Source organism: Perna viridis, chromosome 7 (genome assembly GCF_037379345.1).
Source record: "Perna viridis isolate PV_CMFRI_1.1 ecotype Kerala chromosome 7, ASM3737934v1, whole genome shotgun sequence".
Taxonomy (NCBI): domain Eukaryota; kingdom Metazoa; phylum Mollusca; class Bivalvia; order Mytilida; family Mytilidae; genus Perna; species Perna viridis.
The window spans coordinates 15531495-15557602 of record NC_142451.1 but is presented as its reverse complement, the minus strand read 5'-3'; the positions used below and the strand labels follow the sequence as shown (position 1 = coordinate 15557602).

The 26108-nt window shown below is 32.1% G+C and overlaps 2 protein-coding genes across 4 annotated transcripts; one reads left to right on the top strand and one right to left on the bottom strand.

Annotated features, from left to right (window-relative positions):
• Positions 1–4794, top strand: LOC148611508 (uncharacterized). Its single transcript, XM_088592118.1, has 4 exons — positions 1–109; positions 1055–1095; positions 3047–3250; positions 3515–4794. The coding sequence occupies exons 2-4, from the start codon at positions 1070–1072 to the stop codon at positions 3792–3794; spliced, it is 510 nt and encodes a 169-aa protein (XP_088448244.1). The 5' UTR covers positions 1–109; positions 1055–1069; the 3' UTR covers positions 3795–4794.
• A 1333-nt stretch (positions 4795–6127) lies between these two features.
• On the bottom strand, positions 6128–24452 carry LOC148611507 (3-hydroxyisobutyrate dehydrogenase, mitochondrial-like). 3 transcript variants are annotated; one of them, XM_088592115.1, is made up of 9 exons: positions 24334–24452; positions 15901–15920; positions 15028–15178; positions 14422–14539; positions 13032–13153; positions 11405–11538; positions 10289–10365; positions 9665–9821; positions 6128–7614 (listed from the first exon to the last, which is right to left on the bottom strand). In XM_088592115.1, exons 1-9 carry the CDS (start codon positions 24365–24367, stop codon positions 7450–7452), a joined length of 978 nt encoding a protein of 325 aa, XP_088448241.1. In that variant the 5' UTR covers positions 24368–24452; the 3' UTR covers positions 6128–7449. The 3 variants fall into 3 exon arrangements, with proteins under 3 accessions (XP_088448241.1, XP_088448242.1, XP_088448240.1); XM_088592116.1 differs by lacking the exon at positions 24334–24452 and adding an exon at positions 19226–19342; XM_088592114.1 differs by lacking the exon at positions 24334–24452 and adding an exon at positions 18751–18866.
• Positions 24453–26108: the final 1656 nt, after the last annotated feature.

Here is a 26108-nt window from a genome sequence, read left to right as displayed (position 1 = left end):
GTGTAATGACTGGTGCCTGACTAAGCAGGAGATACATACATTGACGAGGGACTGGCTCTATAGTATAAATTCAATACAGATTTTCCTTCATTCAATAGAATTCTACAAGGTAAGAGGATAATCTTATTAACTAATTAGTTCAGTGATTGATTCACTAGTGGTTTTCAGTAATGCCAAGAAGAGATTGTGATTTTTATTTTAATTTAAAAAGTGTAGACACTAGAGAATATATTTGTGAAACTATAATGCTATGTTCCTTTTATTCGAACGTTTTATTATAAATAAATAAAAACAGATCTTAAAAATAAACTCTATTACTTGAAATACAAATATTAAAACACAGCATGAATATATGAAAATTATAAAAATGTATTATAGGAAGCACAGTCTAGATTAATTTAAAGCAAATGTTTTAAAACATTTTCTTAATATTTGACGTTACGTCCCAGAAATACATTTAGGTTTGTCATATAATGTACACTAAGAAATGATATAAATGTGGTATCTGATTCTACAAATATTGAGGTCTGTTTTTATCGGTAGGTATGGCCCTGGTTATTTTGATCTCTCTGTACTAGTAAAAATTGACAGTACCTACTAACATAATTGAGGCCTTGAGCTGAGGCTTTACTACATCAAGTCAATGTCATGTCAGTTCCTATTACTTTGATGGGCTTTCTATGTTGTTTTTGATGATGTTTCTTACTTCTCACACACCTGCATATAATGATATGTTTGTAGGAATACACAAATGTTATCATAGAGAGGAATTTTCGTTTTTATTCTTGATATGGTCCGAGCTAGCAGCTCAAACTTAAGTAATAGCTGCTAAGTACCTCAAAGATTCTGCTTCTTACCTCATTTGTTGGATGAATGGACTAAAGATAACACCCCGCTGCTTCGTAACACCATTTGTTTTTAAAATTTAGTATAAATGCTTAATGATAATTGAAGTTACTCTTTAGATGAAATTGTAAATCTTTTGTTTGAAATTCCTTTGTGATATTTAACATTTTATCGAATTTTAAAATAAAATGTTTTATGTTTATTACAGATTTGACATTTTAAAATGGCTGCTAGAAGAGGAAAGATTCCGTAAGTTGTTTTTTTTAAACAATGACCCGACTGAAGAGTAAAATATACTTTCCTGTATTAAACCTTGGGATTATTTTTCTACTCTTTTCACCAAAGACAGATATAGGTCTTTTAATACTAAATTACAAAGCGGTTGAAGGAAAGAAGCGGCTATACAACGGTCTTCATATTCTGATAAAAACAGGGAAGTTTCATTAGATTCTGTTTAATGGAGGCAATTAAGAAATATGCAAGAATACGCAGACTCTCTGATTTCTGTTCTTAAACAGATGGTATTTTTTTTTACAAACATAACATTTCAACTAAAACTCTTTAAATTTGAGGTCATTGTCTTCACTTAACCTTGTTTTTGTTGGCAATCTAGCGAGACATATAGATGTGTAGAAAATATTTCTAAATTTTGATCAAAGCACTAGTTAGAGTGATAATTAGGTTACCACGCACTAACTAATGCAACAGACATTCTGTATTCGTCCCATGTAGCTTTTGCACCAAACACGTCTCGTTGCTTATTTTTTTGGATAGAATCCAATTGCAATTATTGATAAATTGAAAATTCACTTCGTTGTTCGTTCCAAATTCATGATTAAATGAGAGTTAGATATATGTGTTCGATAGGGGGTGTTTATATGTTGCTGTCAAAACTTACTCCTGATATTATTGATTTAATGAGCCGATAAGCCTCCAGACTTATTATGAAGCATTTCCAAATAATGATCGAAGATTCACTTTTCGATAAAGGAGAGGACTGATTGGGTTCATTTGAAGGCCCAAAGTTCTATCTTGTTTTCCATTTCTCAAAACAAACGACGAATCAACTAATATATGTTTTTATTTTTTTATTTTTTATTTTTTTTTATAAAATAAGGAGTTAAAATACAAATCAGCTAGATCTATATATATCATGCAAAACACTCTGAGAAAAAAAAAACACCATGAAAATACCATCATACTAGAATATTTAACAGTCATTTTAGCCCAAACCGATTGTTTTGTTATGTATTAAATTGGCATTATACTATTCCGGGTAACAGAAAAGAAGATCTAGACAAAGATTGGCTATGTACATGTATGTCTGTCCCTGAAAATTAGAAACTATTGAACACTTCCCATTTAAAGAAAAATACATTGTTATTAACAATTAATGTATTTCCATCGTTGAGTGCTAACTTTCATGCTATGTTAGAGAGCTAAGAAAAAAGGGAGAAAATATATCATCAATATTAGATTCCTTGTTTTGATGTTTTAAAAATATTGCAGATGCGAGATGACTTTTCAACGCGATATCAAAATAATTGATCTTGGCAAACAAAACAACCGTTACCACAGAAACACATCATTTCGACAGACACAAAGAAATCTGCTTACAAATATGCATTCTATGGTAACAAGCATAAGAATTTGTAACGTAAAAATTGTTTGTGTTTTGCTCTGACAAATTAAGTACAAATAAAGATTCAGCCAATTTGATTATGTTTTCAATTCACAATTGCTCCCGGTTACTATGGCTGATTTATAGTCAAATTTTTCCCGTTTTCTATTTCATGCACATAAAAAAAGTTGTGAATATAGATATTAGACCCATATTTTCTGCGGTCATTGTATAATATATATCTTTTGTGCATCTATATTGAAACCAGGGGATATGCTCGAGGGTTTTTAAAAAGGAAGTGATATGGAAAAAAAACACAAATTGCATTGAATTGATCATATGTTTCAACAACTTGACGTTCTTAATGGTAAATCATTTTGGTTGACATCGAGCTGTTACGGAATCCGGGTTTCAGTCTGTATCATATACGCAGAAATTCCATATTTTTACTAAATACATTGTACACGTATCATCATAAAGCGAACAGCATTAAATTGTGATTGATTTATAAATGTTTACATCATGGATCTCCTTCACTTATCCTGTATGAAATAAATCAGTTCTATTCATATCTTACAGCAAAGAAGTACAGGCAATATTTGATAAATATGCACAGAAGAACGTGAAGCGACTCAAGAGACAAGATGCCTTGGACATGTTTGAGAAAGAATTTGGCATGACTCAACAAGAAGGAATTGTTATGTTTGATACATTTGACAAGGATAAGAATGACATCATGAGTATATGGGAGTTCCAGCAATTCTACGAGACAGTTGGATCGAAGTAGGAAATATACATTTGATTAAAGCATTTCATGACACTTTATCATGAGCTCAAGCATTGTTGGAGCTATCTGTTTAATCTGCTATACTTACAAAAACAAGGAAAGAAACAGCTATGCACTTAACGTTTTGTTTCATAAGTAAAGAGAAAACTAGCACACACTGGTGCATTTTGTACTGTAATAAGAAATAAGAAATTTCAGACTAATATCATTCTTTATTTTTATACTTTGTTGTCTAGTAATTCTTTCCTGTTTCATTATAGTGCTGCCGATGTCATCGCAAAATTCAAAGAACTTGATGCTGACAATAGTTTAAAACTTGAAGTAGACGAAGCACGGAAGGGGTTAGAAGCCATGAAGACAGGAACAGGCCGAAGTTTAGACGAAAAAGAAATCGAGTTTTTCTTAAAAACAGCATGTGATGACAATGGTTGTATAGACTTGGGAATGTTTTCTAATCTACTATATAGACTGAAATTATACAAAGCAGATCCACCAAAGAAAGGACAGAAAACTCATATTATAGGCGACGAAACAGACTAAGTGGATTAAGTTTTAAAATTGCTCATGTTTCGAGTGGTGGACAGGGTCATCGATTCCAGTATACCGAGACCATACATTAACTTCGCTGCTCTTCTCGTTCCTACTCCTACAACGTAAGAGGTTTGAATTCCGTTCTTAGAGGTTATAATGGCACCAAGTCAGAAAATAACTTGCCAGACAACCTCTAGCACCGCTGGAGTATTCCCGTACCCACACTTTATATCCTCCCCGTACTCATATTTTCATCCCCACCCCTTTCTTTTGTTATCTCCCCTGTCCGCACTCATTGTTTTTATGTACAATTTGAAAAAAAAACCAAACATTCATGTTTGTTGACAATTATTTTACCATTAACATCATACAATGTATAGGACATGATTTTTTTGTAATCTCATATTAAGGTCCTTCCTTTTTATAATATCACAATGTATTTTGTATTATTTCATTTTCATGTTCATTTGTATGAAAACACAAATATTCCAGCATCAGTTGTTCCAAATCATGCACAAAGAAAGAAAATAACTTATTTTATCTGCTAAAAATATATTCTTCTTGTGTCAGATATTGAGTTGGTTTTGAACAATTTACATTTGGTAGGAAATTGAAGATTCCAAATCAATGCTATTTTTAAAACTTTGGCTGCAAGGAAGTCTAACGATACCAATCAATTACACATTTTATTTGTGTAGAGTAATTTTATATTTCTGGAAGAAATTTGTTACAAAGACAGCTGCCTGGTACAAGGAAGAAACTTGCCATTGACAGCTTTAATATGACTTATTAGTAAAAAGGTTACAGGTATACTGTATCAGAGGAAGTACTTGTATAAGCAAAATGTTTTTTTTTTCCAAAAAATTACAATAGCCTCACATGAGTAAGCCTGTAGATATTTCAAGCTTAAATATTTCAGTTTAAACAATATTGTACACTATAGTAATTTATTTTTACTTCTTGCTTTTATATAAATTGTTGGTTTATAATAAATTTGTATTCTTATTAATTCTATTCTATTGCTTTTGACAATGTGAGTATAATGTATAGAGGAAATAATCATCATACAAAAAAACAACAAATAATACACAAACACACACACACAAGAAAACTCAGATAGTTTCTGGAATTAACTAAATGAGGAAAGCCATAAAAGCACTATTTGTTAGGCACAGCCATAAAGATAATCAAACCTCAATTACAATGTATTCTTGAAATCAATGCACATGTTATTAGTATGACAGTACTCTACTATGAATTAAAGGATACTTCAGACCAGTTTTTACTTTATCATGTGTATCATCTCATCTTTGAAATGGCACAACTAAGATAGTTAGGTCAAACACAGTTTACATCTTTGAAATCTAGGAACAGTTTAGTTTGATAGAAATTGTCATCTTAAATTTCAAGTTGAAGCGCAATTTTCTTTCCCAAATAAATACATGTATTTCAAAAAGGATATTGTTTTGCTTTGAAAAACATGGTAATGTGTGATATCATAAAGATGTACATGCATAAATAAATTTTAAGAACCTGTATGCACAATACAGTATTGATTTCAACTTTGCATAGGACTGATTGATTGTGGTTTTACTTCCAATGGCAGATATTTAATGCACTTCAGGGTAGTAATGTAATGTTTGATCAATAATACAGCTTTGTACTAAACCAACAAGCATAAGCTGAATTTTTCATGGGTTAGCTGGCAGAAACAATAGCCTGCAGGTAGTTGTATCACCCACTCTGAAACATTATTCCGATCGTGAACAAAGCAGCAATCGCTCTATTCCCTGTATTCCTTGGCAGAGAAACAGTGACTACAATTTTTTTTTTAAATCTTAAGAACTTTGTTAAGGAGTTTGAGTATATTTTGTAGTAGTTGTGAATTGCTATGTTTGCCATGTCTTGTCAATCAGTCAGATTCAGTTCAGTTAAACTTCACATAGAAGACTGCCTACAATGAACACCTCTCGGACTGAAGGTCTGCACCGAACACCTCTTGGACAGATGGTCTGCATCGAACCTCTCGGACTGAAGGTCTGTACAGAACCTCTCGGATTGAAGATCTGCACTGAACACCTCTTGGACTGGAGGTCTGCACTGAACCTCTCAGACTGGAGGTCTGCACCGAACACCTCTCGGACAGGTATGCACCGAACACCTCTCGGACTGAAGACAGAGGCTTGATGTTTACAGGTTAAATAATCATAGATACTGATATGGTCTTAAGAATGTCTGGTTTTAATAGGTTTCACTGAACACCATCAGTGGGATTTCTGTTAACATCCAAATGTTAGTGTTTAAGTTTAACTAAGCAGGCTATAATTTAGAAATACAAAGCATACATCAAAATATCTTTAATGGGTCACAAAAAAATCTCATATAAGTCTGACATCTTCAAAGGATAAATCATGGTAACTGGACCAGAGAACATCATAACAAAGTTCAAATATCAAAACTGCATACCACTCATGTAGACATTCATAAAATAAAAAGTGAAATTCTATAAACTGTAAACAAAACTAAGTTATTGCAATTTTAATAAATTACAAAGTTTGCTTTTGGGCTGTTCTAATTTTAATCAAATTACAATTGTCATTCCCTTAAATCCAGAAGCGAGATGTAGTATTACTTTACTAAAATGTGATAGTTTTTACACTTCGCATATACATGATGAAACTAAAACTATTAAGCAATCTATAAATATCAATTAGTATTGCCCTTGCTACAGAATAAGAAAGTAATTTAAACATGATTTAATTATAAAACATGCCCATCATCAAAATGAAATGCATTGCTGTGAAAGCATATAAACTTGATTTCGCTGAAAATACCTGATTCTTCTTGGAATGATAATTGAAGTATTAACATACCCTACAATAGTGTGTTTAACCTTCTCAATGTAAAATGAATATCTCTTTGGTTAATTTTTCCATATTCTAGGAATCCTCAAAGATCTAACACTGATCTACAATTGAAGGATGGAGGGAAAGAAGGAATGAATAGAATTAACCAAATCATGCAATAAGCATGACTTTAGTGACACTCTTTAAAAAATAAATTCTGATTATGTATGTAACTGAAACTAGATTACAAATATTCATACTCCCTTCATCAAGCCATTTAAATGCCATTAAAATTGAGTCAATTCACTTCAAAAGTTGAAGACATTTGTCCTTCTACACAAAAAAAATAACTTAATTGAGCAAAAAGTAAGATTTCCATCCCCTTTTGAAAAGTGAAGTTCTGCACTCGGTTGCATTGGAAGTCATCATAAATATGAAATTCAACAAGAGTTTGATGCCACATTTTTCTTTAGTCATTTCAATGACTTGAGATTAATTTTACACTTACCATTTTTTTGTGAAATCGAATACTGGTACTTGCAACTTTTTCCTTTCTAGTAACAATTCTTTGTCAAACCATAACAATTCTTTGTCAAACCAAAGTAAAAGTTTGAAATTTGTCCCAAAAAATCAATAGTGACTTCATCTCTTTAATAGGTATTTTTTATCAAATATTCAAAATGGTTCAAAAATATTCTTGGTTATCTTCTCAAAAAAGTTTTAATTTTTTTTTTTTAAATCTATTACAAAATAGACACACACATGACCTATACATTAAATAAAAATGTAAAAAAAAAAAAAACTAAAGAAATATCACATTAGGATTTCTTCTCATCTTTATTCTGTAGGAACAGATAAGCCGATGAGAAATCTTTCTCCCCATATCCACCACCTGTCATTGTTCTGTAAATCTGATGGGCTAAGCCTCCCAGGGGTATGGGGGATTTTGTTGCCGTGGCTGCATTCTGGGCTAATCCTAAATCCTGAAAGATAAAATAAAGTATTTTTACCAAACCTATTGATGTAAGGAGTGTTATTAAATATTAAAGTTATCCAAAATATCAAATATGGTTTGTGGTGATGTACACTTATAAACCACTTAATAAATCATGAATAAGTGTTTTAAAAAACTGCTCAGTGTAAATTGACCATACTGTATTTTGTATAACCATTCAAAATTTAGAAACATTCCTTATAATTTAATTCCCAATGGATTCAAACCAAAATATTAAGACTAAGTTGATTATTGAAAAAGTAGCTGGTTGCTTTGTTTCAGATTTTTTTAATCGCAGGGTGCAGACCCATAAACTTAATGACGTCACCAAATGAAGATGAACAAAATAACTTTGTTTGCTAAAAAACAACCAACCAATCAAAAAGCTTGTTACAAATCAAATTAAATTATGATACTTTATGAAAATCCATAATATTTGGCTGTACCCTCTAAAAATGATCTGTTAAATCCTGACCTTTGTGATTTTTAAACAGGTATTATGGAGAGATTTACAATATGCAAAGCATAATTTGCAGTCAAAATTTGTAGAGAATATGGAGATTCTGTAAAAAGTAAACAGCTCTTTTATTACAGACAAAAAGTTGAATATACATTTTTTAGAGTACTACAAACTGCGTTTAAGAAGGTCTCCTACTAGTCAATATTAAAATATCCACAAGATATAATTTTAAAACGATGGCAAACACCTCTTAATGAGACCATGTGACAATTTTACGACCAAAATAACTACCCAGTAAAATGATTTTATAGTTTATTACTTCTATACTATTGTCATCCAATTATAGTTGTTTACGTTACGCTCCATTTTACCTGATCTGCTGTAAAATTACCCAAACTTACACACCCCCCCCCCACCCCCCCGCCACACACACACAAAAATCATACAACCAATCTAAAATATGACATTGTTTTCTTTAGTTTCAATATTCCTGTTGAAGGTAAATGTAATGCTGATTCGGCCATTGCATCCACAAACGGTTAATTGACATGACTTTTCAATGTTAATAAGGGAACCTCTGTATTAAACTATGATTTTGCTCGAGAAATATGAATTGCCAATGTGGAAAATTCCTGATTATATTTTTTCCATCCTAGTGTTGAATCTTGTAAATTAAATTTCACCTTTTTCTTGATGACTGGAATCATGAAATTTAATGCACATGAAAATTTCTGAAATTACAGTAAATGTAAAATGCCAAAGGTTCTTACTGAAAAAAAAACTTAATAACTACCTCAATTAATAGATACTACTACAAAGAAAATGACTAGATATGATCAAAAACCACCTAGAAACATAAAAGTGAGACAATTCAAGTTCAAAAAATAAAAAGCAATAAAGTCCCAAAAATAATGTGTCTAAATTAAAATTTATTATTGACTGTAGTTACAAATCTACATCAAACCAATGAAGTTAAAAGTTATAGACAGAGTTATTTCCCTTGCAGTTTGAAACATCTTAGGTCAATATCTCAAACCCCACCTACAGAAAACAGTGAAATTTAACATTGATATGAACTCTTAGTGTGTTTTATCTACTTTGATCCTTGCACTGCTATGTTTTATCAATATTTGAGCTCCAATAAGTGTTATCAATTTATCAATAACATACATGTAGAATAGTGAGAAAAGCTAGCAACTTCCAAAACAAATAAATAACATGTTGTAAGTCAAGTTTTATTAAGAATTATTAATTACAAGAAAGATCTGATACTGTACTAAGAGGATATCGAACTGACAGATTTGTACTTGGGAGTTATCAGCAGTGTATCCAGAAAAGGTGGCCAGCTCCAATGATAATCATTGATTTTCTTTAAAATCAACCAAATTTTCAAGCATACAGAGGGACAGCCTATCCCCTCCCTTGGACCTGCATCTGGTAATATTGTGCTGTGATTTTCTTATAGCAATACCAGCTTTCACTGTTGAAAATATCAAATATCTGTTTTTGTAATGAAATATTTGCAATAACGTTGAATATACACATCATTTTTACTGATAAATAAGATCCCGACACCAACCTTGGTCATCAGGGCTGTACCAAACCCTCCTTGATAATTGTTACTGGAGGGCACACCTTCTAACACTCCAGGGCATGGATTATATACCTCACTGGACCAACATCTACCAGAACTAGTGTTCAATATCTTGGCTAATAACTTAGAGTCCAGTCCTAACCTGTCAATAGAATAGAATGAGAAATAAATGTCATGATGCATTTTAATAATGAAAGTTCTATACATATCTTAAATCAGCCAATTACCATGCACGTCTTTCCAATTCAAACTCAAAACATACTTTCAGAATCTTGTACAGCTTATCTAGGGCAAGAGACAAGTGATTTGAATATAAGAGGATTATCAACCTAAATTCTATCATATATCTCTGACAATTGTACTGGCTTGTATACCTATTACTTTCTGTAATCAACTCTAATCAATAATTTTGTAACAGTTTTCATAAAAGCCCCCTTCCTGAAGAAAAGAGAAAAAAAGAAGGTAAAATATAATTGGAAACCAAATAGTCTGAGAAGGCTGTATTTGGGGAAAATTGTAAGAATTTTTAAAAAACAATTTTTCAATGTTGAGAGTAAAAGCCTGTATTTTAGAGGTAATTTCAGGATAATTATAAACTCTGCCACTCACCTTCTGCCTAGATTCATGGCCTCCGAGGTTCCAATCATTGATATGGCTAACAACATATTGTTACAGATCTTTGCTGCCTTCAATTACAAAATAAAATTTCTAATACAAATGGCTTTTTCCTGTCAAAAGTGATAAATGATAATCAGCTCATTAAAAGAAAATATTAAACTTCAGTGAAACATGTCTAAACCAGACTTCCCAAAACTTGTCTAAACAAGACCATAAAAATCTCAAAACCTGTCTAAACCAAACCCTGAAAATTCCGAAACCTGTATAAACCAAACCCTGATAATCTCAAAACTTGTCTAAACAAGAATCTTGGAAAACCAAACAGCAATTTTAATGGCCAAAGGTTAAAAATAGACAGGCTTCACTGCTATAAGAGTAATGAAGGGAACCAAGATTATAGCGTATATCAAAAGAAAGTAATCCAGGGACAAAGACCAGACACACACAACAAAGTACATGAAATAACCAAAATGATATGTACAAAGTAACAAAAGTTAATGAGCAACTCAGACTCCACTAAAAACTGGGGGCATGGTAGTGTCCTCTGCTTTTCTAGAAACTCCCGTCAAGCTGCTCACAAAAAGTCAAATCCAGGGTAGACGAAAGAGGAAAGGAAAATTATGACATGTTGAACAAATCAGTTCTCATGATGCAGATGGATACACTGTAACAATCCATGAGTTCATAATGAATTGTAAACTCATTATAACTCATGTTAAAATAAGTTGTGAAATCTTTCAAAATCCAACCTTGGATTAACCAGAAATTAATTAAACCAGACTCCCTTCATATCAGAACCTGTGTAAACCTAAACCCTTTACCCTCATTTTAAAGAGGCTTTGGTTTCAACTTACAAAATTAAGATTAATCACAAGTTAATGAAAAAATAGATATTAGATCTTTACTGACACAACTGAAAAAGTTGTAGGATTTAATCAACAACTGTCATATTTCACCCAACACACAAACACTCTCATACTATACTTTAAGACTTTTCTTTTACCCTTTTGTCTGAAAAAAAAAACAGGTTTGGAAAATAACATGAATAACATGTAACAAACTCAAACACAAATATTTCATTTTTTTCAATATTTAAGAGATAAGCACCTGTCCTGTTCCTACAGGTCCACAATGTACTACATTTCTACCCATTACAGACAAATATTGCTGGGCCAGATCAAAATTGATCTGAGTTCCTCCCACCATAAAGGTCAACCCTGCATCTCGTGCTGCATTTACTCCTGTGTAGAAAAAGAAAGAACGAAACAAAATCTAAATTTATTTTGTTTCCATTAATTGATATTGCACCGCTTTTAATTTTCATAATTAATTTCAATCAGGTGCTATAACTTCATTAAAATTAGCATATCACCCTCCTTGAACATCAGAGTCAACCAAGTTCTTACCAAGTTAAATTAATTTTAGTCATTTGAGTTTTGGTTTAATTTCTACATGTATTTGTTGGTTCTTCTTTGTTACTAGAAATTCAGACTTTTGCTTTAACTAAAAGATTCCCTTCATTTCATTTCTATTTTTCACAATTGTTGTAGATATATATAAAAGGTGCTAGCTGCAACATTGAGTTATTCCCCTTTCTCTTGAATATCAATGTCAACGAGCTTAAAAAAAATTAATGGTTGAAAAAACTAAAAAAAAAATAATATTTTTACACATCCAACATCAAAATATAATGTACACGTAGAATGTAAAATGTAAACTACTCTCATAACCAAGGGTCCGGAAGTTTTGACAGCCCATGGCAGTCGTTTTATCAAACTTCAGCAGACGTTTGTGTCAGTTTTCCTCAGATCAAAAAAACTTGTTCATGTACATGTAATTATTTTAAAATAAATATTAGAATTTGTGTTATTTCATCACATACTCTGTCTTTTATAAAATATCTGAATGAGAGAACCAGTTCGGTTTCGACCACACATGGACATTCAAACGTGTAAACAAAATATCTCTTGGACTTTTTCATCACATCAGCAAACAGCCAAAAACTTCCAAGTGATGAAAAAAAGTTGATTATTTGTAAAAGAAAATCTTGAATACATTCTGTATATTGATTTAAATTGACTTCTGCGTTACAAAAATTCAATCGGCAAATTAATAATTAAAAACTACGACTGATTCGTAGTTTCAGCACTATGTATGCTTTCGTTACCTCTGAAAGATCGGCGGGAAAATGATTGATGGACATCTCAATCTTTTTCTTAATAAATCAAGTAATAAATGTATGAAAATTGTCCGAGTCACTTCAATTCATTCGTTTACGCTATGGGGCTGCATGTGTACCGTTAATTCAATTATGCAATCAACTGATCAGTTGTAGGTAAATCACAGTTGCAGGTGGCTGCACATCGGCTAAAATTGACATGCACCTGTCAATTCATTTCCAATTAACAATTAGGAGACAGGTAGACAGGATGTTTATACACTAATAAAACCAAGCAGACTGAAATTTATAAGGGTTGACAATTTTTTATTTCCGATATTGGAAACTTTGTCGGTCAATGACTGGCATTTTTTACCGTTGCCGGATCCATGCTCATAACAGAATATGTGAAATGTAACTGTCAGTTTCATTTACAAAATAAAATTGCTCCAGTGATCTAAATAAACTGAGTTTGATCTTCATTCAAGTAATAGATATAACATTGCTTAAAAACGTCATTTGACAAAAATAAATTTGCAAGATTAATGGTGCATAAATATCACAATGTAACTATACCTCCAGAGACTGGTGCATCTACATAGGAAGAGCTTTTATCAGCAGCTAGACTGGCCATTTCCTGTGAAGCAGCTGGGTCAATAGTACTACTGTCTATCAATAAACTGTCATCCTGTATACCACTGAAACCATATAAAGTGGGGAAAGTTTTCTTCTACACATAAGTGTACAGCTCATACATGTAAAAAGTAATGACAGATTTTACTTGAAAGTTGTGTGCCATTCAGGGTGAAATTTGAGTTACAGTAATATTGCATAGTGTGCAGGTCCAGACAAAGCATTGCAAAAAAAAAAACAAGTACAATATTTTGGTGTGTATAATACACATTTATGTATTGTACACAGTGGGTTTTTGAAGGTCAAAACATATGAAAAATGTTTTTCTAGAAATAGATTGTGGTAAATTTTTGGCCGACCAAAGGTCGAGATTTTGGACTAAATGCATCAATTTGTTTACCTTGATGCTTTATTTCTACAAATAGGGAAGAACTTTATATTCACACATAAGCTTTGTGTAAAGGAAATAGCTCGCTTAATTGACAAAATTTGAATTTCAAAACATGACAAAAATACAAACGAATGTTATTAATGGCTAATAAAACAAAGTCAAAAGTCAGGAAAATCTGAAAATTCTGGTTATGATTGATACTTAAATCTTACCACAATTCATTCCAAAACATTCTGAAGAATATTGTTAAAAATAATCAAAATATGTTTCAAAACATTCATTTTCAGTTGCAAAAACATATAACAAGGAGGGTTTACAAAAAAAGGACATTGTTACATTTTGGTTTTCAGTCATACCATTTTAATCTTTAATCATGTTTTGTTGAAAAGATGAAAAGAATATCATACAACCTTTGTCCAAAACACATTATTTAGACAATAAGTCACGATTTAAAGAAAGTATTATTAAAAATTCAATACCTGAAAATTAGGGCTTTCATTTGAAGGCATTAGGTGTCGATTTTCTCCTACTTACGCCAATGTTCTTGTTTAAGACGTCTACTTTAACAAAATTTGTATTAAGCTAATAGGAAAATAGCCATCTACTTGAGGCTGTAGGTATGGCTTCTTTAAGAAAGTAGTGAAAGCCCTGGAAGATGAATTTGATGATTAAAACTTTTCTTTGAGTAACATTCAACTCCTGCTTTATTTGTTTACATCTATTTTCTCAAAAATCTGCCTTTCCCATGCTCTGAAAATGATTTCTTTATTAAAATATGTGTATTATGTACACCAAAATATGGTAAATATATATAGCTTTAAGTCAAAAGTACCATGTTTAATGTATTATGAAATTACATGTACATTTAAGTTTAAAATTAGTCTACTTCTACACTATATATACTATACTCCTCTTTATTTATTTTCTGGTTAGATTTCCTACCTGAATATACCACTAACACCCGTATAAACCTCCTGTACATGTTGTGTGGCTGGAAGCATAGTAATGATGTTTTTACACTGACTAGCCACTTCACCTGGCGACCCTGCAACTGTCACGCCTAATAGAAAAAAATAAGACATTTTTATAGTAACTACACCATAGCCACAAACTAGCAGATATAGATAGGAGTAAAAAATGTTAAATAAACAAATCCATAATCAAACTGACTTTAAATTATTAATTAAAATGTGTTTGAAAATAATATATGACTCAAATTTCTGAAAATAATCTGTGTCTAGTATTGACCTAATTTATAATAATTATTATTTAGTACTTTCCAGTTTGTAAATAATAGTTTTACGCTGCTTTTTCTTTGAAAAATGGTTCTTTTATTGATGAAAACTGGTACGGGTGAAGCAGTAGAGACACATATACCTTGATAGTGCTGTTTCAATATGTTAAATTAGAAGTAAAAAATTAAATTTATCTACCCCCTCCCCACTTCCCTCAAAAAATATTTTTTTAGAAAAGTTGGATGTAAATCTAGGATGTTTTTTATTATGGCCTTAGGCATGTCATAATGACATATCAACATGAAACACATACATGATTCACAGTCAGGAGTGTTCTTCAAGTCATTGACAGCATCCTTAGAGACATCATAGATCACTAGTTTGTAGCCTTTCTTCAACAGATTCCGTGCCATATGACCTCCCATGTTCCCCAACCCAATGAAGCCTAAGGAACCCACACTGGTCTGCAAAAATTATAAGTGATAAAAAACAATTATCATCATTTCAAACCAATTTGGGTACATTATCTTTAAGGTTTCTAATATATGCATCTTAAATCTTTGATACAGCACACATGTACATTTTGAAAAATTTGTCAAATGTTTGTTCTTCAAGCTATACATTTAGTTTTACAACCATTTCTAAAAAAACTAGACATGTATTTCTAAATAATTTAATTTTCAATAAGCCTTCTGATTGTTCTCTATGAGTAAATAAATTTATTTTGTATAATATGCTATAGTACTGTGACATCATTAATGTCAATCAGTCCACACTCTGTGACTTAAATAATCCCCAACAAAGTAACTTTTGATAATTAAATTATTCTTAATACAAAATGTATTAAGATCTGAATCAATTAGAAATTAAATTACATGTATAAGGAATGTTTCTTACTTTTGAACATGTTATAAGAATTAACCTCATTTGGGTCAGTTTACATCTTCAATGTTTATAAGTGTAAACTACAGTAAACCAGATTATTTCATATCATATGTTAAAATATCAGAAACATTCCGTAAATACCAATTTCTGAATATATATGCTAGTGTTATAATCTAGTAGCATTTACTTGTATAAATTCAATGCTTAATCTCCTTTTCTAAAAAATAAATCGTAGAATAAGTTGACGAAGTGAAAATATTACTACAGTGTAATTAGTTAACAGATAGCAGTAATTACTTACCATGGTCCTAATACCAGTACCTGAAACATATAATCCTTCAATTCATTATACAAATCTAAAATCATAAATCCAAATAAAACAATATGCATGGGTCCAGTCACCTCTTTGAAAAAAAAGGGTTGGTAGGTAGCAATTTTTTTTTGTTAACAAGTTGTTGTCATTTTCATTATCTTAACCTCTACATGTACTCTAATTCTGCATCTACACATACTACACAACTATTTTTTTCTTCTACATGTACATGCTGGCATTTTTTAATTTTGTTGCCAGCAGGCTCATTCCTGCTGCACCAATAAGTGCCCAGTAATTTGTTTAGTTTTGTATATACCTAGTCCAGCAAGAACAGTTACCAAAAAAGTCCTGAAGTGAAAAGAAAAATTATGTTCAGAGATACTAAATCCATTTTTTGTAGATGTTTTCTTTCCTCTGGGATGACAACAAATCTAGATCTGTTTGCCTTGATTCACGTTCACCCTACTACAATTTAGCCCTACTACTTGTTCATCCTGAACCATGTTTGAGTCCATTTACCTTATATTATTATGATGAAATATAATATTCTTATTGTATTTCTAATTTCAGGTTTATGGAATTATCTATATTTTTTCACTTGTTTTGTTTGCATTGTTTTTAAGGCTTAATTGAAGGATTCAGAAAGAATGAATATTTTTATTGTCTTACTTATTTTTGTTTCCAGTTAAGGAATGACTGTTATATTTTTTTCAGTCTTTGAAGAAATAACCTCAATCACGTGGTGCACACTAAATAACATATGTAGCAGATTATTTTAAAGTGTGCACCATGGGCATTGAGGTTATTTCAAATAAACCAAAAAAAGTATAACAGTAATTCCTTATAATTTAATTAAAGTATTAAAATTCAACAGGTAAATCATAAAAAATGTTTTGATGATGTCACAGTCATACAATAAATTTGGCCTATGCGATGATGGACACATTATTATTACCAAATCTCAAAGAGTGTTAAGATGCTTCTTTTTGTACATGTAGGTTTGTACAATTTATAAAGGAATATTCTGCTTCTTTTCATTGTATTTCATAAAAATGAGTAATTGTAGGTTTAAACTACAAGACAAAAATACTCTGTGTGACCTGCACCGCCTTTTACATAAGATTGGCACAGAGAAAATGATAAAACTGTACTATGACATAGTAAAATCAATAGCAGAATATGGTTGTATTACATGGCAATTCACACAAAAAAGCAAACCCCCAGGGATTGGATAGAATACAGAGGAAGGCAATTATTTAATGCTTGAATATGTCCCTAATGGCATTCAGAGAAGCAATGCAAATTGAAACTGGAGTTATTCCAATGGACCTACAGACCGAAGAGAGGGCCATATCAGAAGTAGCTAGAGTCCAGTCAAAAGCTACATGTGAACCTGTAAAAACAACAGCTATTACGATTGCAAGGGAGATAACACCAAGACTTAATCCTGACAACAGCTATAACGATTCCAAGGGAAAAACACCATGACCTAATCCTGACAACAGCTATTACGATTCCAAGGGAGAAAACACCACGACCTAATCCTGACAGCAGCTATTATGATTACAAGGGAGACAACACCACCACCTAATCCTGACAACAGCTATTACGATTCCAAGGGAGACAACACCATGACCTAATCCTGACAACTAAAGGAGAAGTTCTAATTATGGAAATGGAGAGGAAAACAGGAATTAACATCAAAGTTATTCAGGGTACAAATCTCACTCAAATTCTAGCCAGTCCTGAACAAAATTTTTAAATATATTTACTATATGGCTATGTAAATTTTTGCTAAAATTAGCCAGCCCTGCCAAAAAATAGCCAGTCTTGGACTGGCGGGCAGGCTACCATTTCTAACTCTGAGTTATTGAACCAGAATATTCATACAGACACTAGAGAGATCATTATACTAAAATAGACTTGGAAGCTCAAAATCCAGAACCACAGAACAACAACTTTTCTTAGAGGTTGTAGATGAGCTAATGGGCCCAATGATCAGTGGTCAATGTATTGCATATAGTTTTGGTTCCTGAATGAACAACCCAGGACTATGTGAGGCTGGAACCATTATATACGCCAAACATCTTAACCTTGCCATCAGGCTACACAGTCCTGTTGCAGAGACAGGTTAAATATTGCTTGCAGAACCAGTTGCAATCATCATTATGTTGGAGTTCTGTATCACAGAAAACATAAACTCATTGATCTCCAGCCTGAAAATCTTACCAGGCAGTCAGACTGCTGTTGGAATTCTGACTATCAACTGGAATACCAAGCACTATTTGGATTTGATAAGAGACATTAAGGAGGCATCAGAATCCCTATGATTAAAGAGAGTAGAGACCATCATTTTGTGGATGCCATGTCATGCCAACATTCCAGGAAATACTGAAGGCTGACATACTAGCAAAGCAGGCAGCTCAGGAAGCAAAAACCTATAACATGAAAACAACACTGTCACCAGCTAGGACATTAAACAGGTTGCACTTTAAAAGAGGCAAGAAGGTTATAAGTATAATATACCAAATCGGCAAAAACTTGAAAAATTATCAAATTGTTTTTAACTAATATAGGGGTCAAATGCCATAATGTTCAGTGATATAGTTTTTATTTTGTAATAAGGAAAAAACAACAGCAAATAAATAAAAACAAAACACAAATCTTGTGGATGTTGAGAACAGTGTCAGGAGAAATCAAGAATGCAGGATTTCCCCTAAATTCCTGAGCCCGAGGACAAGTGAGGTCCCATATTGCTGCCATAAGAAAACATTCCTATTTAAAGCCACTTTTATAACTAAAGTTCACATAGACCAAACTTTTCTAAATTCTAAATACCCGATTTAAGCTTGTGGACACCTGATTTGGAATTATTTGGCAAAAAGAAGGCAATTTTCGTTGTCAACTTTCGCAAGGTTGCCATGATTGTTTTTTTTCTGAATGGTCTCCCTTGCCAAAATGACAAAGTAGTTTCGTCCCAAATATAAGTCGTACCATCAAAGTAAATCAATTCCAAAAAAAAAAGAAGAAAAAACACGTTTTTTCTCGAAATATGCAAAAAAAGATATTGATATAGATAGTGATACTGTGTGTAAAAGAAACGCCACAGAGTGCTAACATTTTAAAAGAAAATAGTTCTTTTACTTGATCACACTAATATCGGGTGGAAGCAAGACACTACAGTGAGTCACCACCCGCGGGAAAACATAGAGAAGAACTTTAAACATTTTGGAAGACTAAATCGATATGTAGCAAATAATTAAATAGTAATATAATTATTCAAAAAGGAAATGCATTAAACATTAATATTTACCAACAAATGCTATACCGTATGATCCATACATTTACTTAAATCAGAACAATTGTCTGAATCTTACGATTTTTTTCTAAAAGGTCACTCTGATCTGATATGTGTGTACAAATCGGTTAGATAACTATACGAAAGGCCATATGTACTATCATGATCAACATATTATCGTACCAACGACCGATATCATTGTATTTTGAAATCCTGAAGAAATCATCAATTACTGATTAACAAATTTAAATAGCAAAGTCATAATAATGTTAGTCAATAGGCCAGATAACGATACTATCACCTGAAGGAAGTTTTGTAGACCTATCTAGCTTGACAGATATGTATACAAGATACGATAATCCGCCTATTTGCAAAAGAAAATAAACAAATAAATAAATAAAATAAAATAAGTGCAGCGTTATCATGGAAATCAGAACCTTAAAGTGTGCAACAAGGTTCTTTGAAACAATTTGCTTTCACACAAGTAAAACACATTCTTTTTGTTAGTACAATTTGCATCAACGGAAAGCCAAGACATTCTTCTTTACCATAAGGATATAAAAAAACCTATATAACCTTTTGAAAAATATGGAATAAAATTCAAAATTTTATCAATCCCCTTAAAAATGGACGACTAGAGACCAATAAGTTATTTTTTTACTACTATGTGCAATACATTAACAACAATGAATGATTATGATACATTTGAGTCTAATAAAAAATGTTTGAAGGGCAATAAAAACACCTTATTTCCATTAAAAAAATGTCTGTGCCCACAAAAATCCGAAAAATAGGTTCAGGTTCCAATCTGCAATAGATTCCGAATACTCGGGAAAGTCTTAAAACATATATGATAAGGGAGAACTTATGTCAGAATCCGATAATTAATATACAAAATTTGTTTTGTTTGTACCCATCTTTAATAATGCAACTAAAAATCCATTTATCTCTATAAATGATGACTCATCTCAAAATCAACCAGTTTCCGTCTTAAATCATAATCTTCACTACATACAGCTCAAACGTCATTTTCTTTTGACACAACAACTAGTATTTTCATTTCTTTAATGTAACATATTTAAAAACTAAAATAGGACTCCATGAAATGAATTACTGTTTAAATGATCAAAATTAAAAACAAAATGATTTGTACAACCAGAGTAGTCCTGTATGATAACATATAAAATATCTAATTATTGACTAGTCATCATTTTTTATAATTTTTCCATTTTCAGAGTTAAAAAAAAATAAAAACAAAACAATTGAAAGTTTACAAGGCGTGAGCTTATTGGACATTACTATCAAAATATCGAGAAATGATCAGGCAAAGTTTCATTTTATATTAATTTAGCCGCATAAAAAATCATAAAGTATCAATGGCCCAACTTTTAGGCTTCTGAATCCTATAAAACTAATCCACACTTCGTTTCCGCAAGGCAGATTCCAAATACTAGTAAGTATATACAGTCATCCTTTCAAGAGACCTTATAGAAAGTTTTTGTAGGTTTCTCTGTTACCAATTGATTAAACAGCAGCACAACTATTCTAATTATAACTGCTAAATATATTATTTTATTTAAGAAAAGACATATCGACCTATATCAAGAAGAAGTCTTAGTAAACAATAGTCTTCTGACTTTTGATATGCATACTAAACTGTAGTCTAGAAGAAGCAGTTATGCTACTTAATATTTGAAAATAAAAAAGTGCTGAAAATGATAATTTTTATTCATACAAAATCTTTGATCTTACCAATTATCTAAATGGTGTTCATCTTTAAGAAACAAACTGACAAAAGTAATTTGCCCTTCTAGCAATTTAAAAAAACAAAACAAAACAAACAAAAGAAACAAACAAGAAACAAACAAACGAACAAACAAACAAACAAACAAAACAAAACAAAAACAAAAACAAAATACAAAAAAAAACAAAAAACAAAAAAAAACAAAAAACAAAAAAAGAAAAAAGAAAAAAAGAAAAAAACTAAAAGGGAGGAATATTGTGATATCGAAATACATTGTCCTTGTATGCAGTTGATAACATTGCGGATAGAAGTTCATAAGATTAAAAAAAAAGTGAAAGCCCAATAGTCGTAAAGCACCGACCATTTTTATATTAAGGGGGATCGGGGCTGGGATGAACTGAGAGTATGATAGTTTGTAAGGGCATCATTACAAGCTTAAAATATGTAGGCATTGTACATTCAGCCATGACACAATGAAATCCAATATAAATATTCTATTTACTGAACAGTAAAATATAAAAGAAATGTTGCTTTAAGCATTATAAGCATACACTTGGGATGTTTTCAGTTGTAAATATTTGCTAGACTATTTTACATTGGTTCAGTTTCAAATGCTTTTGATGAGATTAAACTGTCCTAAAATGAAAATATTCAATGATTCAAATGAAGTAGCAAATGACTGAATTTAACTTGTCTCATTTTCTTCTAAATTCATGATCTGGAATCGATTAAAAATGTCTTGCTACAACCATACATTATGTATGTTTCAAGAAATGAATTGTCTTGACTGATCACTTTGCCTACAGAAACAGAATTTAACTAAAAGATTGAAAAAGTGTAAATCTGAAATTTCCCATTTTTCATCATCAGGTTCACATTTCAAATGAAATATTAGCTTAAGCTCACTTTTTAATTGTAATTTCACGAAAAGTTCATCCTTATTATCAATGTTTTTGCCATTACAGTATATTCATGGAAATGTGTAACGCGCCTAAACTCTTATTAGGTGAAAAATGGAAGGACTCAAGTCGTCAATCCAATGAATTTCTAGCATAACTTAGGCTAACATTTATAATTCATACGTATGGAAATGAGTTTTATGGTCAAGTACTTTCATATTTCCGATACACTCATATTGTCTGAAATGAGAGTGGGGGGATCATTCATTCAATTCTCATTAGAAGTTTAGTGTTGCAGTTAAATTTGAGCAAACAAGTAAGATTTTTCTCAACTGAAACTACGCTGTAAAATAATACTTGCTTTAAAAAATAAGGGGTTTCGGTGTATAGTGTGCCGTGATAATTTCAAAATTTCAATGGACAATTTTGGGGAAGGATTTCATTTCTTTACTTTTTATCTATAATGTTATAATAACAAATATTAACCGTGAATACTTATTCAATTGCTCTAAAAGTGAGTTCTTTTAAATGATATTCATTTTTTTGTTTCTGTATTTACTTTATAGAAAAACTCAGTTTTTGCCAAGATTCGTCATTTTTACGTCGCGACCTTTGCTATGTCTTTGATCCTGAGCTAGCACTGCACTTATGTTTTGGCAAACAGTCAGAAATGTGTTTCTAATAAATCCATTATGAACGCTATATAGGTCTACACAAATCCGTCTAGGAGGAAGGGGTTATGCTGCCTAATGGTCTATGCTGAGAACAATTTTACTGAACAAGACATAATGTATGTGATATAGCTTCTTTAATCAGTTACCCAATTAGAGCGCTTGGTTATATACTTTACAAGCTCTGGAACAGAGAACCGTCTTCTTACGCAAGACTCCCTATTAGGTCAGGTTACGAAAGCGTCTTCTATTGTTTGGAGCTTAATAATCTTTATTGCAGAATATATTTTCTTGACGTTATCAATAATCCTTCTTCACCATAAAAAAGTTAGATAAAATGGAAACGTTAATTTTTATTCTTAGCCCTACCCCTGAACTTGTAAGTCATGTTGAAATCTTCTTTAAAAAGTCATTAGAACCGAGGACAGCGGACCCAAGTCGGACAAGTTCATGATAATGATATCGATTTTTTTTTCAATTTCTGTATTCGGTTTAATTTTGCTTTGAATTAAGATCATATCATTGGTGTAGTTGTATTGTCATTTAATTTCCGTATTGTATTGTGAGTTGCTTGACCCTAAAATGTGTACTTTTGCGAGAAAGATGAATTTAGAATGATATATATATATATATATATAAAGGTCTGAAAAATTCCCAACGATGTTAGAACTATCAAATTTGCGAAGCAAATTTTTGTCGTTCCCTCCGCGGGACTCGAACTCGTACTGCTGTGACATCTATGGAAACACCGCCTGCACAAAGTCCAGCGCCCTAGACCACTAGGCCAGCTAGGCTATATAAAAATATAGCTTTCGCTGGCCGGGTGATTCCTCCTCGTAGGATTAATCTAGGGCTGTAATTTAGTACTTAATTTGATCCTCTATCCTACATAATAACACCTAGAGGAACTGTCCCGTACTACCATACATCGTGTACTAAGTTACAGCCCTAGATTAATCCAACGAGGAGGAATCAGCCGGCCATCGAAAGCTATATTTTTATATAGCCTAGCTGGCCGAGTGGTCTAGGGCGCTGGACTTTGTGCAGGCGGTGTTTCCATAGATGTCACAGCAGTACGAGTCCGAGTCCCGCGGAGGGAACGACAAAAATTTGCTTCGCAAATTTGACAGTTCTAACATCGTTGGGAATTTTTCAGACCCTTCTATAAATTTACGTTATCTTCCCTGTATCAATTTGATCCGATGGAGCAGTGTAGTGAAAAAGATTCGTCACATTCTGAGACGTTTTATATATATATATATATATATATAGTTACTGCCCTAGATTAATCCTACGAGGAGGAATGACCCGGCCAGCGAAAGCTATGTTTTCATATAGCCTAGCTGGCCGAGTGGTCTAGGGCGCTGGACATCGTGCAGGCTGTGTTGCCATAGAGGTCACAGCGGTACGAGTTTGAGTCCCGCGGAGGGAACGACCAAAAATTTGCATCGCAAATTTGAGTTCTAACATCGTTGGGAATTTTTCAGACCTTTATGTATATATATATACTTGATAATAGCAAGAAAATTCTGTTTTTTTTTCTCGTTTTTCGTAAATAATGATTAAACGGAAACAACAATAACGGTTTACATAGAACACATGTAGATGAATGAACACCAAACAGTCCGACAACCTGAATAATTGAACTATGTAAACGATTGCAACCAGAAGTCAACTCGGAAAGCCTTCCACTGTCTTATTGGAATAATAAAAAATCTATATAGACCAAGACAGCTATTTTGTTTGTTTCTGTCGGAACATGGACTATTACATCTCCATACGTTGAAGGGTTGAAAAAAGTACACTTACCGGCAGCACAGTATAAATTATTCATCCAACTCATCTCAAATGGGACGTGATTCTATCAAAAATTAGTGCAATAATAATGCTCCCATGACTATTTAATATAATTGCGTAGTAAGAATGCTTACCGATAAGATTCCTGCAAGTCAAACAAAATTTACGTAACATCAAAAACACATGGAACGTCTGTTGTGTACTTTGTACTGTACTGCAAATATTGAAGTATTTTGAATACTTCTTACAGATGACCTTTCAGTATTACTAATTATAATTATATACTTGATATCAGCGTCACATATGTAAGTCATTTGGAGAATATTTATGCATCAGAATCAGGAAGACGCAAATTATCATGATATATCTGTTGTCTCAGATTATAGTTAAGAAGGAAGTTGTAATTACAAAATATGTGGACAGACCAAGGGACGGACACACAAGCAGTACACAGGATGATTCCTAAATACTCCCCGACTAAACTTTGTTTGCGGACGGTATTACAATTAATGAATCAAACTTTGAATGATTGATCTTTTCATAAACTTCTCAACACTCTTTTTTTTTCTATATTGGTTGCTAATAATATCTGTCATTTGTATTTACTCTAAAGTATTACATATGTGACATCAATTTTCATATACCGTAAAATAACTTTAAGAAAGTTATGATTTTGTAGTGTAGTACAGTTTTATAGGTGTCTCATAAGTCTTGACTAAGTCACCTATAAAACTGTACTACACCGACTTCCGATAAAATAAACTTATCTTTCTTTGAACTACAATATATTGTGTTTGTAAATAAAGCTGTTTCATATATGCACAATGGTCTGTGGATAAGAAATTCTAAATATGTCAATCCACTTCATTTGAGGCGTACTACATTTATCGTCTGAAGTTACAATCATATCACCCCGATTTTTTTAAATAAATTAACCCTCTCTTTGTTTAAGTTAAATACGCGCGTGTTAATTTTTGCTATATATATTGACTGTTTGTTCTTTCTTCTTACATACATTTACATACGTTGATTAATATTTTTTCTATTTGTAGATTTCCGGTTAAAAATTAAGTAGCTGTCTTTGTAAGAATCATGCAAAATCTGAAAAATGTGATACACCCCAAAAAAGGCTACATATTTTTATTTTTGTAATTAAGTTGTTTTATGGGTCTATATTGTGAGATGTGTAATTATTCATTCATATCTGCCTGCTCTTAGGAGATAATCAACATTGAAAATCCAATAGATTCTATTGTAATTGAGTGTCATTTACAGAGTTATCTCCCTTAATTTTGAAATCTACACTGCATTCTATGTTTTTAATCGACAACATATTTGTCCAGTGTGTTGGACGTGTTTTTCAACAAACGGTCGGCATTCCAATGGGAACAAATTGTGCTCCTATACTAGCTGACCAATTCCTTCACTCTTATGAGGCTGACTTTATAGCTGATCTGATCAGAAAGAAAGAATATTGTTTGGCTAGATCCTTCAATCTCAGTTTCCGCTATATAGATGACGTATTATCTTTAAACAATCCTAATTTCGGGGATTTGATACATCGCATCTATCCAAAAGAACTTGAGATAAAAGATACTACAGACACTGTGAAGTCAGCCTCATATCTTGACACTTAGAAATCGATGGTAAAGGAAAACTATTGACCAAACTTTACGACAAACGTGATGACTTTTCATTCAGAATTGTCAACTTTCCTTTCATCTGTGGCAACATCCCTTCGACTCCTGCGTATGGAGTGTTCATATCACAACTCATACGTTATGCCA

Bases quoted from the DNA above. Each gene is read 5' to 3' on its own strand.
- LOC148611507 (XM_088592114.1), bottom strand. From the start codon at position 18,835: ATGGCAACCTTGCGAAAGTTGACAACGAAAATTGCCTTCTTTTTGCCA. The intron at 15,921-18,750 runs GTATTTAGAATT...TATATGTTTCAG, and splicing joins TGTCCACAAGCTTAAATCGG to GTACTGGTATTAGGACCATG. The intron at 15,179-15,900 runs GTAAGTAATTAC...TAATTTTTGCAG, and splicing joins GTACTGGTATTAGGACCATG to ACCAGTGTGGGTTCCTTAGG.
- LOC148611508 (XM_088592118.1), top strand. From the start codon at position 1,070: ATGGCTGCTAGAAGAGGAAAGATTCC. The intron at 1,096-3,046 runs GTAAGTTGTTTT...CATATCTTACAG, and splicing joins GCTAGAAGAGGAAAGATTCC to CAAAGAAGTACAGGCAATAT. The intron at 3,251-3,514 runs GTAGGAAATATA...GTTTCATTATAG, and splicing joins TACGAGACAGTTGGATCGAA to TGCTGCCGATGTCATCGCAA.